Source organism: Chanodichthys erythropterus, chromosome 15, assembly GCF_024489055.1.
Source record: "Chanodichthys erythropterus isolate Z2021 chromosome 15, ASM2448905v1, whole genome shotgun sequence".
NCBI classification, from domain to species: Eukaryota; Metazoa; Chordata; class Actinopteri; order Cypriniformes; family Xenocyprididae; genus Chanodichthys; species Chanodichthys erythropterus.
Window position 1 is genome coordinate 24,260,365 of NC_090235.1, and position 21,557 is coordinate 24,281,921.

General features: G+C 36.3%; 1 protein-coding gene across 1 annotated transcript in view; it reads right to left on the reverse strand.

Annotated features, from left to right (window-relative positions):
* Positions 1-17,168, reverse strand: part of angpt2b (angiopoietin 2b) — a 35,269-nt gene extending 18,101 nt beyond the window's left edge. The window contains exons 1-3 of the mRNA XM_067411460.1: positions 16,548-17,168; positions 5,759-5,905; positions 3,524-3,645 (exon numbers count right to left, since the gene is read on the reverse strand). Coding sequence (XP_067267561.1) covers positions 3,524-3,645; positions 5,759-5,905; positions 16,548-16,829 — 551 coding nt within the window. The 5' untranslated portion in view covers positions 16,830-17,168. The remainder of the gene's footprint in view (positions 1-3,523; positions 3,646-5,758; positions 5,906-16,547) is intronic.
* Between the last annotated feature and the right edge of the window lie 4,389 nt (positions 17,169-21,557).

Consider the following 21,557-nt stretch of genomic DNA (forward strand, 5'->3'; position numbering starts at 1 on the left):
ACTCCACTTTTTTTGAAAATAGGCTCATTTTTCAACTCCCCTAGAGTTAAACAATTGAGTTTTACCGTTTTCGAATCCATTCAGCCGATCTCCGGTTCTGGCGGTACCACTTTTAGCATAGCTTAGCATAGTTCATTGAATCTGATTAGACCGTTAGCATCGCGCTTAAAAATGACCAAAGAGTTTTGATATTTTTCCTATTTAAAACTTGACTCTTCTGTAGTTAAATCGTGTACTAAGACAGACAGAAAATGAAAAGTTGCGATTTTCTAGGCTGATATGGCTAGGAACTATACTCTCATTCAGGCGTAATAATCAAGGAACTTTGCTGCCGTATCATGGCTGCAGCAGGCGCAATGATATTACGCAGCGTCTCTCACATACGTCTCCTTGGTTGCTAGGCACGTTCCCTGTGCAAGCAGGGGCTCACGGGCGCTGCGTAATATCATTGCACTGCTGCAGCCATGGAACGGCAGCAAAGTTCCTTGATTATTACGCCTGAATGAGAGTATAGTTCCTAGCCATATCAGCCTAGAAAATCGCAACTTTTTATTTTCTGTCGGTCTTAGTACATGATTTAACTACAGAAGAGTCGAGTTTTAAATAGGAAAAATATCAAAACTCTTTGGTCATTTTAAGCGCGATTCTAACGGTCTAATCAGATTTAATGAACTATGCTAAGCTATGCTAAAAGTGGTACAGCCAGAACCGGAGATCGGCTGAATGGATTCGAAAACGGTAAAACTCAACTGTTTAACTCTAGGGGAGCTGGAAAATGAGCCTATTTTCAAAAAAAGTGGAGAGTTCCTTTAATGTACATAAATTGTGTCTATAAACAAACAGTTTGTCTTGTATTGATTGTCAAATCAAATCCTAATTTTTAATACTTCACTCTGTCGCTAAATAGCTGTTTGTTCATTCATGCTACTCTCAGCACAGATGACACCCTTGAACAAGCCTCTCAGATTCCACATCACAAACCTCTGTGAGCCAGAGAGGCTGGTAGACCTGTAAACACCTGGATAACGCTGCCATTCACAGATGGTGTTGTTGCCTGGGCTTCTCTATCAAAATCAAAATCAAAACACTCTGACAGGCTGTGTGAGCTGGCACCGTACCAAGCTCCAAATAAAGACAATAAATCCCACAGGCCTGATCTTTATGAGTCCGACTAATGACTTTGCAGCAGTTTTTTATTGAAACAATCCACCTACACAGATTGAACAAGCTACTTTGAGCTAGTCGAAAGAAACATTCCCTAAATCTTTCTTTGCTTTCTGTTCTGTTCTTCCAGCATGCATCCTTTCAAGGAGCTCTGCACTTGAGTATACCTTGTTAAATTGTTTTTAAGATGATTTGTTTTTAAGTCATCTTAATTTGTTGAGATGAAACACTGAGTTGTTAAGATGCAGCTTTATTCTAAAGTACCTTGTAAAAAATCCTGTTCACCATATTTCATTCCTGAATAGATTATCTTACTCTCCCATTTTTAGACAGAAAGTTTAAGTTTCCACAAAATGCTTGCATATTTTAATTTGAGTTAGCAGAAAGATGTATAATCACTGAGCCAAATTTCCCGAAAGACCAACAGAGAAAGATGAAAACGCATTTTCTTTATTACTGGTGCTCAACAGACAATTTACTGTAACAGAGCGCTGTTTTTTTTTTTGTGTGTGTGTGAAAGGTTCTTGCGGCTCTGCAGCGTCATTGTTTAATTGAATACAATTATAAAGTCATAAAAGAGCTGCGAAACAGGTGATCCTTGTTTTATAACTTATTTTCAGAATATGAGATAGTAAACACCTGGAAAAAACAGGGAAAATTAGAAATATCTCTCTTAGATTATTGATGAGATGTCTTTGATCCTGATATCAAAGGGATAGTTCACCCAAAAAATGAAAACTCTTTCATCATTTACTCACCCTCATGTCATTCCAAACCTGTATGATTTTCCTTCTTATTTGGAACATAAAAGCAGATATTTTGAAGAATGTTGGTAACCAAAGGGTTTCGCTTCCCATCGACTTCCATATGGACAAGAAAATACAGTGGAAGTCAATGGGAACCAAACCTGTTTGGTTACCAACATGCTTCTCACTCTGTTCTGCAGAAGACAGAAATGCGCACAGGTTTGGAATGACTTGAGGGTGATTAAAGTGTTAGTTCAACCAAAAATGACAATTCTTTCATTATTTACTCAACCTCGGTCATCTTCTAAAGATATTTTTAATGAAACCTGAGAGATTTCTCTCCCTCCATTGAAAGTCCATTCCACCAAATTATCATAAAAAATAATCCATATGAATTAGGCAGTTTAATCCAAGTCTTCCGAAGAGACACAATCAGTTTATATGATAAACACATTTAATTTAGGCTTTTATATGCATATAATCATTGATGAAAGCATATACATTGAGCACATAAAATATGGTAAACAGATGCAAAACCGCACTTGCTTTACGCATGATAACAAATTTCATTGGTTCTTGCGCATCAAGCGAGGACATTTTAGCTTCTGTTTACCATTTTGATGTGCTCAATGTAGGTCCATAGATCAGTGTTTAATACCACAGTTAAAGGGTTAGTTCACCCAAAAATAAATTAATTACTCACTCTCATGTTCCAAACCTGTAAGATCTTCATTTATCTTCGCAACACAAATTAAGACAAATTAAGTTCTTATTATCCTCCATAGAAAGCAATATAATTACCATCATTCAAGGTCCAGAAAGGTATTAAAGACATTGTTAAAATAGTCCATGTGACTAGGTTCAACCTTAATGTTCTGAAGCAATGAGAATACTTTTTTGTTCACAAAAACAAAACAAAAATAACAACTTTATTCGGATTGAACGCCGGCTCAGTATTGACCGAGGCTGTTCACCTGAGCACCACGACACGTGCATGTGATCAATAACGGAAGCACTAAACACAGCTGTGTTCACTGCATACAAGTCTGACAGAAGAAATTGTTGAATAAAGTTGTTATTTTTGTTTTGTTTTTCGCACAAAATGTATTCTTGTTGCTTCATCACTTTAAGGTTGAACCACTGTAGTCACGTTGACTATTTTAACAATGTCTTTACTACCTTTCTGGACCTTGAATGATGGAAATTACGTTGTTTTCTATGGGATAAAAAAAAAAAACTCTTGGATTTCATCAAAAATATCTTACTTTGTGTTCCGAAGATGAAAGAAAGTCTTACGGGTTTTGAACGAACGACATGAGGGTGAGTACTTAATGACAGAAATTTCATTTTTGGATGAACTAACCTTTTTAAAATACATGTGGACATGGGGTCCAAAACACTTTTTTGAAAAAACTTTTTTGTAAGGAGGCAACATGATCTACATAGTGTGTATGAGCAACTTTATTATCAGGTCATTAGCACATGCAATTAATGCGCTAAATATGCATTAAAATAAGCATGAATGCACTTTTGCACTAGAGATATAACTTCAGAGACAGAGCTCACGTGCATGAGGGTGTGACTGAGACGCTGCACATTTGCAGACGACTCACCTGTTTTTGTCATTGAGGCGGGAGACCTCCTGGGTCTGCTCTAGGAGCTGCTTCTCTAGCCGGTTGGTGCTCAGAGAGTACTCCAGCAGCTGGATCTCCAGACGACTGGTTTGGTTCAGCACCTGCAAACAGGCCCACATGACAGACAAGCGGAAAGAGAGATTATCTTTAAAATATTTAAAGACATGAGAGAGTGATGCCGCATTTCTTGTCCAAGTATTATGGTTTTCATCGCTGCTTGAATGCAAATTTACAGGATTTAGGTTTTTCCGAGAAAATGCTGTAGTTGAATGTTGAAGGTAGTACCAGATGTTTCCCTGCAACATTAAAGCTGCCAACTTTATCCAAGAACAATGATTGAAGTAGCATTGTTGGAATCAAATACAATATGTTAATGAGTTTTAATCAGTGTTAAAGAAATAGTTCACCCAAAAATGTAAATTCTGTCATTACCTTTATGTCGTTCCAAATCCAAATTACTTTCCTACTTCCACAGAACACAAAAAGGAACTAGATAAAAAAGTTTGAAGACAAACTTTAAGTTGGCTTGAAAAAGCCGGTCCAGAAAGTTTGAAGTAGTCTTAAAAGTTTCAAGTTTGAAAGTTTAAGTTTTATTAGATAGATTTAGATAGATAGATAGATAGATAGATAGATAGATAGATAGATAGATAGATAGATAGATAGATAGATAGATAGATAGATAGATAGATAGATAGATAGATAGATAGATAGATAGATGAGTTTATGCGTTTTAATGAGTTTAGATAGATAGATAGGGTCAGGGTACTTAAGGCGGTTGCTAGAGTGTTATGTGGTTGCTAGGGTACTCGGGGTGGTTGCTAGGGTGTTATGTGTTTGCTAGGGTACTCGGGGTGGTTGCTAGGGTGTTGCAATGTGGTTGCTAGGGTACTTGGGGTCATTGCTAGGGTGTTGCTATGCGGTTGCTAGGGTACTCAGGGTGGTTGCCAAGGTGTTGCTATGCGGTTGCTAGGGTACTTGGGGTGGTTGCTAAGGTGTTGCTATGCAGTTGCTAGTGTACCCTGGCTGGTTTCTAGGATGATGCCAGGGTGATTTATGTGGTTGCTATGCATTTGCCATGGTGTTCTGGGTGGTTGCTATGTGGTTGCCATGAGAGTTGATAGATTTCCATATGGATTTCAAGCTTCAAAAGGATGCAAACGTACCTTAAAACATCATAAAAGAGTAAATTACAAGTCCTATGTGAGGAACATCTAAATATTTATGTATTTACTGATAATCTTCCAATATATCAATAAACTGTAAACCGCTGTGATCAAATAATTTGATTAGTTGAAAAGATTCAACTTGCAAGACTGTTCACAGATCAGACAGTTCTTATTCATTTTAGGTACATGAAAAAGTCTTCAAAATCTCTCCTTTTGTGCTCCATGGAAGAAAGAAAGATAGATATGGATTTGGAACGACATGAGGTTAGATCAGAAAATAATGAAAGATGGTTAAATTCTGGCTGAACTGTTTCCTTAATCGTTTGAAGCCATAATAAAGTGATCCAAACACTATAAAAAAGTCACACATAATTCAGTAGTGATTATCCCATCATGCCTGTTCATTCAAACAGCAACATGTTTTTCCAAGCAGCTCTAACACAGCAAACATACTGTAAGCCCTGACAAGCGCAGCCCAGTATTTTTTCAGGCTGTACTATGATGTTCAATGAACTGCTGACTGCGACAAAATGAAAGCAAAAACATAGCAATGTGAAACAATCACTCTTTGAGAGGATAAACACTATGGCTGTTTTAGTTGGGCTATTTTCACTGTTTCTCTGATTCTTTTCCAACACTACTCTGCATGGCCACTTAACCCTGCTTCTGTTGGCCATGAATTTAGATAAGTGAAAAACCATACACACTCTATCCAAAATAGGCAACAGTGCTTTAAGTGTCAAATGTGATGCACTGAGGCCTAATTTTGTGAACTCACTTAACTGCACAAGGTTAAATATTTTTGAGCTCCAAGAATTTAATTGGATTTTGAGTCACCAATGCAACTCATTGAGCAGTTTGCTTACTATAATAGAGGATTTTTAACAAATGCTGGCAGGAGAGGTGTCCACATGACTGCTTGTCTTCAAAATGTGGTTTAAGCAATTAGAGGAAAAGCATTTCACTGCAGTCAGACAGAAGCTTGCCTCGGTTAGAACGGGGTGCCATTTATTTCTGGATGCTGTCAGTCTCATTTGATCAGCCTCACCTGTGTCTCCACATCTGTCAGTTTGCGTGTGTTCTCCGCTGATTGGCTTAGAAGATTGGTTCCGATCTCCAGCATGGTGGCTGTCTGGGTGTGAATGACATTTCGTTCCATCTCTGATCTCACATTCTCCTGAATATAGCTCTCCAGCTGTAAACATGACACAAAACACTTCAACAAAGATACACCAACATCTCCATCTAATATACCTGTAGATAACACAAAGAACTAGCAGTATGGAGAGGCATAAACACAGGATAACCCTTCTATATCATATTCTTTCAAAAACAATAAAAACATTTGAATTATTCCACACTTTTGACTGATAATGTGTGTGTACTGGTCAAATTTTTTTTGTCAACGTAAGTCTTTCATGCTCACCAAGTTTGCATTTATTTGATCAAAAATATAGGAAAACCAGTAATGTTGTGAAATACTATTACAATTTAAAATAGTTTTTCTATGTGAATATATTTTAAAATATAATTTATTCCTGTGATGGCAAAGCTGAATTTCCAGCATTGTTACTTAGGGCCCTATGGAATCCGTTTTATTTTTTCCCAAATTCCGTTTTTTCCGTTTGAATTTTTCTGGATTCCATTTTTTTCCGTTTTATTTATTTTTTGACTCCATTTTGATGGTTAAATTAAATTTTTGTAATCAAAAAGCATGTCTAATTAATTGAAATAATGAATCTTGTCCAATTTACCAACAATTCAATTGAAGTTTAACAAAAAAATTACATTCTTTTTTAGGGCCCTATGATAAACGTTTTATTCTTTCCCCTCAAATTTTATTTTTTACCAAATTCTGTTTTCTGGATTCCATTTTAATGGTTTAAATCCATTTTAATAACCAAAAAGCATGTCTAATTAATTGAAATAATGAATCTTGTCCAATTTACCAACAATTTAATAGAAGTTTAACAAAAAAATTACATTCTTTTAGGGCCCTATGTTCTTTCCCCTCAAATTTTATTTTTTTAACAAATTCTGTTTTCTGGATTCCATTTTAATGGTTTAAATCCATTTTAATAACCAAAAAGCATGTCTAATTAATTGAATTCTTAAAAACAACAATATTTATTAATTAAAAAATATATTTTTATGATTTTGTTTTTCAGAAGTTCTGTTGCGTATTTAAATTTTTCTGGCAATCAAATGAACGCATACCATTTAATTCATGAAATTAAACTTTTTTGTCAAACAATATGCTGCACAACAGAGCTTTACTGTTAAAATTAAAACATGGAAGAAACACTGAGATTATTGTTTAAAAATATATTTTAATAATTTATTGTTAAATTAATTTATCTAAATTCTACTGTACACCAGTAAAATGTTTCTGTCAAGTTAAATTGAACTTTTATTTTGACGGTTTGCCTAGAGCTTTGAGTTTCTCTGTGTTTGTGACGGTAGTTTTCTCAAACGAAGCGGTTAAATGCTGATGAAGTGACTTTCAGAGCGGCTCTGGAGATGAATTTGTGCGTTCGTATAGTGAGGTGACAGAGGACGAAAACACCGTGTGCGTGCGGCCCCGCGCGAGTGTGTGTGACTGCGCTTCTGCATCATTCATTTCAGAGTCACACAGGTATGCAGGATTCATGTTTAAATAGTCTTTTTGCGGTTTAATATTCACAGACACTAGTCTATATTGCGATTTAATTTAAGTGTACTGAACTGCTTCATTCATTCACCTTCATTCATCAAAAAATTGACAAATTCCGTGACATTCCGCATTATATAGTAAATTCCATTTTTATGAATGGATTCCGCGATCCCGTCCACGATTCCGGAAATTATAGGGCCCTAGTTACTGCAGTCTTCAGTGTCACATGATCATTCTAATATCCCGATTGGAGCTACATTTTTATCAGTTATTGGTGCTCAATTATTAATAATGGTTCTTATTATCAATGTTGAAAACAGTTTTTGCTGCTTGATATTTTTTGTGGAAACCATGACACATTTCTTTCAGGATTCTTTAATGAATAGAACATTCAAAGCTCAATCTTCCAAGCAGCTCTAACACAGATTCAAAAAAATCTACATCAACAGGGACCAACAGCTAGGGGTAACATACTGATCCAACTAAAATTCGGCAAAACCTGCAAAAAGAACAAGTCTGTCTGTGTTTGTTGCGTCTGTCGGTGCTAGCCTTTAGTGAAAATGATATATAATCTTGAAAAGTGTCTGAGAAGTTTGCCAATAGGGCAAAACAGCACAAAAATAATCAATATGAAATGCATGGTCGGAAATCAACGCTAAAACAAGTGCTGTACAATCAATCTTACTGACAGTGCTTGACTCCCTTCGGACAAATGGACTTCGGTGCACACTGTACAATTCTAATGAGGCAATACAAATATGCCCTCATCCATCTTCAGTGCCACTGTCTACAACTAAATGACATCTGATGACAGTGTACTTCATACCATATGCACAACACATGGCATCTACTGTACCACCCTGCTGAGACACTGGTGTGAGCGCCTCTGGGTAAACTATGTTTTGTTCACTCAGTTTAATTCATCATTTGCTGTGATATGAAGGGAGGCAAAAATAAATAAATAAAGACCGTGACCATTTATGCAAGCTATAAAATCGAGGCACCGAACATCTAAGAGTAATAAACAGATCTCAGATTGATGTGGCTTTTTCAAAAAATGACAATAGGGAAGAGAAATCCTGTCAAATCTTCACTGTACCATGTAATTTGAACGTTTTCCAAGGATGATTTTTTTTGCCAGTCCCTAAGTAGGTAAGCTTCACGGCAAACTAAAGTGGCATTGATTAAACTGACTTTAATCTTGCTGTTCCGGCACTTTCAGTAATGAACATTCAAAGGGTTTTAATTGAGTTAAATAATGAGGTATAAAAAAATGGAAGTGAATTAAAAAGCAGCCAAGTCCATTTGTATTTTCCCATTTCCTGGAAAATGAGATTTATTATTAAAAGGGGCCAAACATGAACACTCAAACTCTCTGTGAAGCTTTACTGAAAACAATAGATCAGCCTACTCAAGGACAGTTGAGCAAGAATAGTTCTATTGAGCAATCTTTCACTTCTTTAGAAGAATCACTCATTCGAAAACTATTTTTTTACTATCTACTGACTCTCATGACGTTCAAAATCTGTATGATGTTATTCACATACATCTTTTCTATACAATGACATTTCATATTGATCACATGCTGTCAAGATCTAGAATTTAACTACTGTATAAAAGTAGGTTTTTGACATTATGACGTTTGGGTATGAGACACTTTTGAACCAATGGGATTTGATGTTACTGACATCCAACATGACATTCAACATTTAGTTAGTGTGTAATGTTGCTGTTTGAGCATAAACAACATCTGCAAAGTTACGACGTTCAAAGTTCACTGCAAATGGAGATATTTTATTTTAAAAGGAATCACTGCTAGTCTATGAGTTGAATCAACTCCACAGCAACTGCAGACATTTATCCACTAACCATTCAGAAACATCCAGTTGCATTCTAATAGTTGCAACTTCTTCCTGAGTCCCTACATCAGTGTCCGACTCTGGTTTGAACAATGTAAGGCTGAACACTGGCCGTTTCTCAAAACCAAGTTCGCAAATTCGGACTTGCGTCCTTGGTAGTTAGGACTTGGCAAGTTCAACTCAGGAGAACGAACTCCCGTGGACGGGAGAACACAAGTCCGGTGATTCTACAAATGGAACAGCAGCGTACTTGATAACGTCACTCATCTCGCTCTAGAATGTCTTTATGTATGTTTTAGCCAACAATAAAACGAAATTTGTTATAAAACACCACTCTGCCTCTTTTCGTTTTATTTAAAAAACAAACAAAAACATATATAGTCTCAGGCAATGATTGATTATCTGCAATGTGCATATATTTATAACAAAACGAAATATTAAACAACCCTGCCTCTTTTCATATATATTTCAAAAATATTAAATGTAATACTATTTGTGCATACATTGATTAACTTCACTGTAATAAAATGAAATAGGCTATAACATAAAACAAAACCATGTTTCTATTTGTTTTATGTCAGTTTTAATGATCAATAATGGTCATTATAAAAGGTAAGAATATACAATAAGAAATAAAGCAAACAATTCAGTCAAGCGTACAAAATCAGCGCTTTAGTAGGATACAAAAGTTAAATAGCCATATATAAAGTTATGAAACGTCACGTTGCCCTCAGCCAAAACTGAGCCAACGGCAAACGTCAGAAGGACTAGCCGAGGTAAGGCTGCTCTCGGCTGGGCACATGAGCGCTGAGCGTCCGGTGATCGTCTGGATCTCACAACTCCGACAACGTCAGATCAAATTGTCAGAACGGCGCAATTTTTATCAATAAACCACAAATTTTAGCTTTAAACCAGCACATTCTCGCCTGAAAAACTCTTAAAACTACATATCGTGACATAAAAACAGTAATATGTTTAAATTATGCGGGGTTTCTCCTTTACTTGACGCTTGCTGGTTAGTGCGAGATGCATTCTGGGATACCTGGCTGTCTCAAGTCTACACAAGTCACCTCTCGATGCATCCTCGATAAAAGCGGTGGATCAAGAACACATCCGGGAATTAGAACTGAACTTGGCTGGATGCGAACTTTGAATTGGAACAGTACTTGGAAAGCGACTGATGACGTTTCACAAGTCCACAAGAACACAAGTACAGACAAGTCTTCTTCTTCTTTTAGTTTTATAGCGGGTTACAGACCATCGTTTAAGGTGCATACTGCCACCTACTACACTGGAGTGTGTAAAATCATGGCTTCGTTGATCTTTTAAATTCTTTTACCAGTTTCCTGCATAAACTTCATTAATGCCTCAACAACTTCACTTTAAGAATTTCCTATAGCTAAAATACTTCTTATATTCCATTCTCTCCCTTTTTTAATAATACATTCTTTAAATTTTCTTCTCTCTTCCTGAAATTTTCTACATTTTCTTAAAACATGTTCTACATTTTCTTTACAATTACATACCTCAGTTTATTTTACTCATAAGAAATAACGTATTATTAAGTCTTGTGTGTCCTAACCATAGTCTTGTATAGATTATTTCCTCTCTTCTATTTATACTGTTAAATGTTCCAACCTTAATATTCTCTTCCTTTATGATCCATATCCTATATTTTTTTTTGCCAATTTTTGTCAATATTACTTTTTATTATAGCTTTACCTTCATTTTTTCCAAGAGAAATCTCAATTTTATAAGTAAGATTTAGAGCTTTTTTTGTGCTAATTTATCAGCTTCATCATTACCTAAGATTCCTATATGTGCAGGTATTCAACAAAACCAAACATCTATTCGCAATCTTTCTAAATGTAACAATGCTGTATAAATTTCTCTTAAAATATCTTCTCTAGTTGTTTTACTAGTAGTAAGAGTCTGTAATATTGCTGCTGAGTTGGAATATATTATCACTCTGTCCGGTTTGACTTCCTCCACCCATTGTAAACCCAGAGAAACTGCCACTAGTTCAGCTGTATATACAAAAACATGATTGGATATTGATCTTTACTTTGATTTCTGAAATATCAATGCCTACTCCTACATGCCCATTACCTGGATCTTTAGAGCCATCAGTATAAATTCCTAAATATCCATAATATTTTTTGTTCATATAGTCTTGTATTAAATTGCAAATATTTTCCTTTCCATTCTCCAACCATTCCTTTTTCTTTTTAATTAATTCTAAGTTATTCTGAACACCGTTACTGACAATCCTCATTTTGGCTGCGTGAGATTCTCCAGCTTTGTTGTCGTTAAGCAACCAAAGCGTGAGCTGTTAAAGCTCCGCCCTCTTTTGGAAAGCAGGCCAGGAGCATCAGCTCATTTGCATTTAAAGGGACACAAACAAAAACATTATATGTTTTTGCTCACAAGCTATAATAGATGATCTGTGGGGTATTTTGAGCTGAAACTGGACACAAGAGACTTATATTACATCTTGTGAAAAGCTCCCCTTTAATGCTACTGTTTGTCCACTTTGGAGATTGGCATCCCTATAAATTATCATTTTATGGAAAAAAAATAAACATTCAGGTTTGGAATTATTTGAGAGCTAGTAAATAATGACAGAACTTTCATTTTGGTTTGAAGTATTCCGGTAATTCACTACATCATCGTCTGTCTCTCACTCTTTTTCTTTTTCCTATCTTTTTATAGCAGGACGTGTCAATGCTTCTTGGCTGCTTTAAACTGAGAGACAGAGGCTGCATAGGCAAGCAGAAGATCTGTCGTAGGAGATTATTTTGGATTAGAATGCAGTGTTAAGAAAGGATGCTGGGAAGCCAAGAAACTGTTACAACTACTGCCTGTGTATACTGTATTCCACAGAATAAAGAGACGTGTTCTTGCCTGAAAGAGAGATGATTTATTCACCTGTAAAACAACACATACAAAGGCTTTTTGTTTGTTGTGTCACTACTATGACACAAAAAGCTTGTTGTGATTTTTCATGTTTGATTTTCTCTCTTTTCTGAACAGAGCCTGGATAAACGTTTTGGGGCAAGAGGATTTGTGTTAATTGCTATGTTCATAGCAGGTTTGTTTAGTTTTACACCCATTTATGAATCACATTCTATATTTATATCATTGACTATGAATAGTGAATAGTGTGTGCTATCTGATTGAGAGAGAAAATCAGTGATGACTAACTAAGCATATTGACACAACTAACTACATATTTCACCTGGCACCTTTGGCAGCCTCTGTTAGCATAAGAGAGTTTCAAAAACCAAATCTTGGTAACACTTTACAATACAGTTCCACTTGTTAAGGAACAATTAAAAACTACTAACTAACTAACAATGACCACCCACAGGATTCATGTGATTCAACAGAAGTCAGGATGCTGAAGAAAAATAAAGAAAAAACGAGTTGTCCCTGACATGTAATTTGGCATGCTTGTTCCCTCATTGGAATTTCATTGAAGAACATATAGGATTAGCTCATGTTTTCTTTAGGGGGGTTCTTGAAGACCCTGGGGGTCAGATAGTCATGTGGGACTATGGTGTGTGATACAAATACACCATCTCATGTGTGGCCTATGGTCGGAAAGTCTAGTAATGCATATGCAAAGCAGATCGTCTGTGGTGTTGAAAACCCAATACAATCCACTCAGCAGCGGGCCAGAAGGTCAATGTTCTCCAATGCTCAGGAAGCTGCTGATTCTACCGCACACTGCACTCAATGACCGGAGAGGGAGTGAAATAATAATTTATACAACATTTGGCCTGCTGGTGAAAGCATGCATATAGGCATGTCAAGAGGGTCCGCTATTTCTGAGATATAGTAGCCGCTTTACCTTTTTTTTCAATAAATCCTACTGTCAGTTAAATGCATCTTGTGCCAGAAGTAAGGTCTGTAAAACTGAAAGTCAGATGACTCATGAGTGTTTTTGACCCTTTTTGTAGTTCTTTGGCATGCAGAAGGATTTCTGGTGTGCAGTGCACGTATGATACTAAGCTCCCTATGTCTCCATATTTATGGAGTAATCCAATGGGAGGCCTGAATAAGGAGACAGACCTTGTAGACAGCCCATAGTCTGGGTGACAAACAGAGCAGGCCAAAGCTTGGCTGGGATGTGATTTTTTAGCAAAGGACAAAGCATATTTTAGAAGTTCTTGCTGTTCATATGGCCTACATAACAGAATCTACGGCAATGTGACAAGTAATGACCTTCTCATTGAAATGGCACAGAGATAAACTGTCTCAAAACACACAGTTTATTTGAATTACTGTGGGAAATGACTGTGCCATAATGTTATCAGACTTTAAATGACCTTCACTGCAAAAACATCATTATCTCTACCATCCATACAATAATCTGCAGGTTTTAACTGTTGGTATCTGTAAAAAGAGCAATATCCCTTTCAAACAGAATGTTTTAGAGATAAGCCTGAATTATGTTAGTCAGAAACACACTGTAATAATGTTTGTCAGGGAACCTAAAAATGGTGACATCCAAGTTAAATGTACTTATCAAAGTCAGAATATTATTCAATATGACAAGAATATATATTTTTTTTATCTAAGCTTTGGATAAAAGGGCTTGCTAAATGTATAAATGTAAATGTAGTACTGTTGCAGAATAAACCTAACTACATTCGATTACATCAGCGAAAATGATTTTTAAAGGGGTTAGACAAGGTGGAAACAGACGCACTTCTACTTTTTACAGTGCAGAAACAATGTTTATGTTAGAACTTTTACTGAGAAAATATGACAGAGAGAAACGGATCTGGCCCTTAATGGAGGCCGAATCCTCATCTTTCCGGATTTAAAACAGTTTCAGATATAGACAAACTCCACCAGGCTTAAATGATCTACACATCCAGGAAATCTTGCTTAAGCATGTTCAGGATTTACCTCTCTCTTAGTCTTTTTTCCAAATGCAATAACCTTATGAGGACAATGTGTAATGCAGATTGAGACACATCTATAGTGCACAAACATAAATAATGTGCATAAACTTGTCTAATGTAAATTCTGGATCCTGAAGCAAAACCACTTGAGAAAATCAAGTAGCCTAACAAAGTATCAAAATTATTTATTGTACAAAAGTAAACAAAATCCCTTACAATCAAACACTGAAATATATTAATATTTCCATGAACTCCAACATTATCCATGACATAGTCTGAACAGGACAAATATTTACAGTTTGGGTTCTAAATGTCTAAATTCCGATGCTCGGAATTGCTATAATTCACCATACAAACACGTTGTGGTCGACAGAAACCATGTTAGTCTGGGTTGTATTTCCTTTCACAGCTTTGTTCATGATTTTCGAGGATGCCACACAACCTGTTAGCATCTGATTAATTTAGCTATAGTTTCTACAAAGATGAATTAATTTTTAATTTGTTTTTGTTTTTTAATTGAAATATTTAAAATTCTGCACTTTCTGCAGTTTCTAGATCCCTAAAACAAGAAAATTTGGGAAACCGGCCATGTGAAATGCTTTGCAAAAGTACGAAATTTCGCAGCACAGTACCAGTTTGATTGGATGCACATCCTTGACATCAATAATTAATCACATCCAAAATAAAAGTGTGTTTACATAATACATGTGTGTGTACTGTGCATAATTATCATGTATATTTAAATACACACACATACATGTATATACATTTAAGAAATATTTGCATGTATATATATTTATATACTTTACACTTTATATATTTTATGTAAGAAATAAGGTACAAGAGCCTGTGCTGTATCGTGAATCGTTTTACTGTATTTGATGTGTGTGTGTGTTTTGTTTATGTTTTTTAAAGAATGCTTTGCTGCTCATCTTGGCCAGATCACTTTAATCTTTAATCTCAGAAAGTTTTAAGGGAAAGAATAAGTCACGGCTGCATTTCAGCCATGACTTATTCACAATACAGCATTAGCCTCAAGTACCTTATTGTTTTTATAAAACTGTTACCAAACAATACAAATATTAAAGCCAAAAATATGCATCAATGCAAATTTCATGAAGTAAACTTTCATTAAAGCCTTCCTTTTGCCAGAAAAAAATAGTCCCTGACTGTGACCAGCAACAGAAGCTACATTATTACGCCATAAGATGGCGGCAAAGACAGTCTTTATGAGTGTGTCAGTCAGTAGCGAAGACTTTTACATTGAAAAGACTGTGAACACGGAACAAGACGCAACTGACAAATGCTTTGACTAGTGCTGTCAGTCATGGGAAAACCCCTTAACTCTTAAAAGGACAAGATAATACATCGGACATTTAAACAGATTTTTTATCATGAACATAGGACTGACCTGAAGGAAAATGCTAAATCTGAATGCAGGTAATAAACTCGCTCACTCGATCTCTTTTTCACAACACTCTTCTACATAATACAGTAAGCTTCGATAAACAATATCAACTGAGAACAAACGTTGCTAAGAGTGGTTGCTAAGGGTGGTTGCTAAGGGTGTTGTGTAGTGATACACAGAACCGTTGGGTGAAGCGGTCATAGCCGTGTTTTATCGTGTATAAAACACAGCTGTTGACCAAACAAAATCAAGGACAGGAACTAACCATTTTATAAATATAAAGATAACATTTTTTTATTAAATATATACATGCATGTGCGTGTATTTATACATAATAATTATACACCGTACACACACATATTATGTAAACACTTATTTTGTATGCAATTAATCACGTTAATCGTTTGACAACACTACTTGGAGCAGATTTAAACAGCATTTTTTTGATAAGAATCAAATGTACAAAGGCTTAGTTTTGGTAGACTAGATCTGCTACGCTGCTGCTGCTGCTGCTGCTGCTGCTGCTGCATGAGTAAAGGCTACCTCGGAAACATGCACATAAATACAGTGAATAGAACACGAGCTGCAGCAAGAAAGTAGGGAGAACCCCCGAGCAGATGTAGGCAGGTGGTGCTGGGGAAGGTGAAGGGCTAGGAAAATTCACGTGGCATGCTGCACTGAGTTGAGAGGATGGAAATAAATAGGTTACGTAGATAGAAAAACAAACAAACAAACAAACAAACAAAAAAACAGTCAATTGGCCAAAGTAGTCAGCTTTAAAAGAACCAAACTAGCTGAACTATGGCTGAACAATCGACTGAACAATGTATTTATTTTGCCAACTTATCTTGTTAGTTATCATTTACGTTTTAGCATTTAGCAAATTTCCCCTGCTTTCCCTGATTAGGATGAACCTACAACCCAATTTGAGAACCACTGGTGCTTTAAAAGATGAACAAGAAACAGACAGAATGAGGTTTAGGTGGATTAATCTAATTCACTACCTTCTGAAGCCACTGTGTATTGTTCTCTGTGGCACTCTCTAGGGTTTCCAGCTTCCTTTCCTGCCAGGTGGGTTCAGCGTGGGGTGACTCCGGGGCCGAGGGTGAGTCCCGCTGGAGGGAGTTAGTCACCTGGAAGTCCCCCGCAGGCCGGCACTGCTCCACCTCTGGAAGGATAAAAGTGTAGCGGCAGGGGCCATTCTGCACCTGGTGCTGCCGTCTTTCCGAGCCAATCGCCACAACCACTGCCGCTGTCAGGTAACACAGACACGGCAGCCAGCCCATCCCAGGAAAACGCTGACGGTAGGAAAGATATAATCCAAGGACGGATGAAATAGTGTGGGCTCTCCTCTGAAAGCAGGTCGGATGAGAGAGCTTCGCTGGGATTAGCACTAGTCCAAACTTTTCTGAAGTTCGGAGTTCTGGTTCTCAGCTTCTTTCTTTTTCCTTTTTCTTTGCTTGATGGGTCGCTTCAGAGAGATGTCTTTCTACAACAGCACACTTGTAGTGGTGTTTGCCAAAACAGTGCAGCAGATATAAAAGCAACACTATCCAGATGACAGCCTACAGGGGGAGATTGTTTCCTATTCCTCGCTCACTTTACGCTCAGGACAGCTCAGAACCAGAAACATCCTCTCTGTTTATTTACCCTCTAAATAGTTTTTCAGTTTCCTGCTCTCTCTCTCTCTACCATCTCGTTGCGCCTGTCCGGGTTTGGAAGCTTTGAGTTTGGGAACTACTGAACTCAGTGCCAGAGCTTTTTAAGGACTGAGTCTAACATCCCTTTTTTTTCTTCTTCTTTTTTTTTTTTTTTGACACATAATCACTCACCCCCTCCTTCATTCTCCCTCTCTCGCCATCTCTTGCATAATCCCCCCTTCCCTGTCTCAACATTTTGAGATGGAAGCTGCAAAAATGCCCACAGCAACCACCCCCAAAAAGAAAACCAAAACAGATAACATTCACTTTTCATTAGCCCCCTCCTTCTCTCATGTTCTACCCCCTGCCATCTCTCTCTCATAGCACTGGTTTATGCCACACCTGCACTGCTATGCCGGAAAAAAACAATGAAAATGGTGATATGAGACATTATCAAAGTTAAACTGGGATTTTTGGGAGGTTTGGAGGATATAATCTGATGAGAATCCTGGAGCTGCTTAATGGGACACCACTGTGATTTTGAAAATATAGATATACAGTGAGGTCCAATAATCTGTGATCAAAGTCTGAGAAAATCTGGGATTTTTTATCTTATTTTATATAATAAAATTATCAATATATATTATTTCCAATTATTATGGAAATAGTTTTAATATACATTTAAAAAAGCAATAAAACTAAATAAAAATTTTGATTTACTGTTATTAATTATTTAAGTTATTTATTTTTATTGAGGTTTTTATTTTAAAAATAGTTAAAAATCTGCACTTTATTTCGCTAAATCTTATGTAAAAATAGGCTGATAATGTTTTAGCTATTACAAATTGGCATATAAGTGCTTGTATTTGCAACTTATAACTGTATATTTAATTAAATCATATAAAGTTAATATGCTAATCAAAATCTGATTTTTTACAGAAAATGTAAGACACAAACACCGTACATTTCTGACAACAAACCAAAAAGATGGAAGAAACAACAGTATTTATATTAAATAAAAATCATATTTAATATGCTGCTCAGGGATTTCAGGGAATGTCCTTTTACTGTTTTTCACTGTCAAAATGTTTAACAGTAAGTTACCTTGCCATATACAGTATGGCGGAAATCATTTACAATTTCCGCCATACTGTATATGGCAAGGTAACTTACTGTTAAACATTTAATTTTTACATTTTTTTTTTTCTATAAAAATGACATTTCTTGCAGTGTAGTGATCTCAAACTGGGTCTGCCTCTAATTTAATATAATGAAGTAAAGCTGGAATTGTGTAGTGAATCAAACCACATCTGCACTGCATATGAAAATGAACTGATTGACAAAGAATCTGCAAGTTATTTTTTTCTTCTTCGAATCAAACCTGGAACCTCCAGACCGCTCTGACCCAATTTAACCCCAATAATTCTCATAGTTACAATGTAGACTTTGTGTGTTCTATTAAAGTCATCTTTCAATTACTAGTTCCCACTGACTCTTACAGCTTGGCGTTTAAGACTAAATACCATCAACTGGCATGAATAGCACAAGCTCTCAGGAACATCTGAGAGCTTAAATCTTCCTCCCTCCTTTCATTTGCTTTTGCCAGTCAATCCCATTCACTTAAACTGTTTCCTTTTACACTTTTCCATGCCATAATTCATAAATGGTTTATACTAAATGGAAAGTTAGTAGCTATAAAAATCATGTGGGTATATAATGGGATTAAGTTGCCAACACAAACAGAAATTAATTGTCTATACATGTCTCTTCTTCGACAAGAGCTTGTCTCCTCCTCTCCCTCCCTCTCCTTATCTTCTTTCTCGTCTGTAGCAACAGAACCAGGTTCATTTGTCTTGCTAAATTCTTTAGTGCAGCAGCTAAATAAGAACAGTCTGCTGGTAATGATGTGATGCCTCACGGATCAGGGTGTTCTAAAGAGTGTGTGGGCGATGTTTTGTAACTGATTGTCGCAACGTCCATCATTGAAATTGATCAAAATATGCATAGTGGTGTGAAGGGGTAGGCAAGGTCACAGCAAAAGCTAAAAGCTATGATCAATTGTGCAGATGTGTGCAGAGAAACTTCAGAATATGATATGGTTTGTTTAGGTTCAATAGTTCAACGTAACAGAACATACCACTCATTTTCCAACTCCGACTGGTGAAAATAGTCTTGTTTCATCATTTCCAAACTCACGTTCACACTGTGAACCATGTGCTGATGTTTTGCTTGAGTAAAAATGAAATGATTATCACAACATGTAGCAACTGATATTTAAAAATGACTGAACAAAGACTGTACTTTCACTTGATATTCCAAAAAATAATCAAAGTAATCATGAACATTGTTTTTTAATATTACAAATAATACATTACATTATTGTGACAGACAACAGCATTGTATTCATATATTAAAGCTTGAAAATGACATTATGTCAAGCTTGAACGGCTTAAATTCCTTAATATGGAACATACATATAGATCAGAGAGCATGATTTTTTTTTCATTATTATTGAAAAGGTTTTTTTTTTTTTTTTGTTTTTTTTACAATGAATCACACTAAATGACTAAAATGTTTAAATGTTCAATTTAAATGTCTAATAATAATTTAATATTTAAAAATAAAATATTAAAAACTTCAGAAATGAAAATCATAATACAATAAACTATAACTGTGTGAAAAAGTTATAGCTTAAGGTAGCTACAAGTTTTAAATGTGGTTAAATGTCAAAATAACTCCAATGTCATACACTAGAGTTGTGTGGAGTGGGGCTATATTAAGCGCAATCTGCTGTCATGTCACAATGGACCCTTCGCTAAGCCTCCTTAGTTACTGTTGCTATGCCTGTCAAGCTTTCGCGTCTGGCAAGTCATAGTAAGCACCGGTGTCAGACATTTTCAAGGAGATAATTAGTCATTTTTGGCGAACAGGTGAAATATCTGAGAGAGCAAGACAAAAGGGACTGCAGTATGCATTCGAGGGATATATCCACGACATAATATGCAACCGATTAGAAAATAATTTGATCAAAACTGAAGCTAAAGCTTGCAGCGCAAGCAGCAGCCGCCTCATACGCTGACCATTCAAATGGGAAACGCACAATTTATTGAGCAAAAAGCTTTGTTCATCCACAGCAGGTTAAGTGAAATTTGTGAAAATAACCTAATAATTATAAATCAAACAGCTTATCCATAAGTCCTGTGGAATAAACACAAGACATTAGCCTGACCACTTTGCAATAACATTCTCCTGCTTATATTTTTAGCACGCAAGGCTAATGTAACTCCGTCTTGCCTTTAATCATTTTATTTCATGTTCAAATATATGCATTATGAACAAAGAACCGTATTTCCAAGCAATGATGTGCTGAGTTAGCTAGCTTGCTAACCTACTCGTCATATTGTCCAACCCGGGCTTACTGCAAATGCATACATCAATATTACATAATTATTGTCATGATAAATAACACAAAATTACTGTAAATGCATTATTATAAGGGTAGGTTTAGTGTTGGGGTAGGCGTAGATGTTAATAAAGCCATAGACCATGTTAATATCACGCTGGAAGCACAATCTGGTGGGTAACGTTAGCATTTTTTAGATTTTGCTAACGTTACCTACTGTTTCAATCTGACAGGGTAGCACAAATTGTCATAACACTGGCATTTCTCCACTTGCGTTTTAGGTGTTGGGAAGGGGAAAAAAATTCCACCACCCCATCCAAACTTTTAGGATACATATAGAGTAATCTGTTATCAGATGTGACTGTGTCAAAGTAATGTCAGAAATCATGTATTCATTTAGGAAGAAACAATGAGATCATTAAAGCAATTATTTTAAGTTGCGATTGTAATGATTATAAGGCCCTAAATGGCTTAGCTCCTGTGTATTTAACTGATCTTCTATCGCCCTAAAATCCATCACGCTCTTTAAGATCACAAAAACTCTGCATTTTCACACTTGGTACCTAAACTCTGGAATAGCCTTCCTGATAATGTTCGGGGCTCAGACTCACTCACCCAGTTTAAATCTAGATTAAAGATGCATCTCTTCAGCCAAGCGTTCACATAATGCATCTCATATCCTTGTACTCCATTTATATCAGATCAATTGCACATGACTATCTTTTCTTAATCTTATGAACACCAGCTATGCTAATTATTCTCCATTTGCTTGGGGATGCCCATCCCGAGGTCACTGGAGAGTATAGTTTTGGCTTGGATCCAGCCTCTTATGAAGACTTTAGATGACCAACAGCTGTGAAGAGACGCCGCCAACTCCTGCGAGGACTTCAGACGACGCAAACTCTGGATCAACATTCACCATTCCAAATATTGCTATATATCCTAATCATTGTTAACATGTTTTCATTACT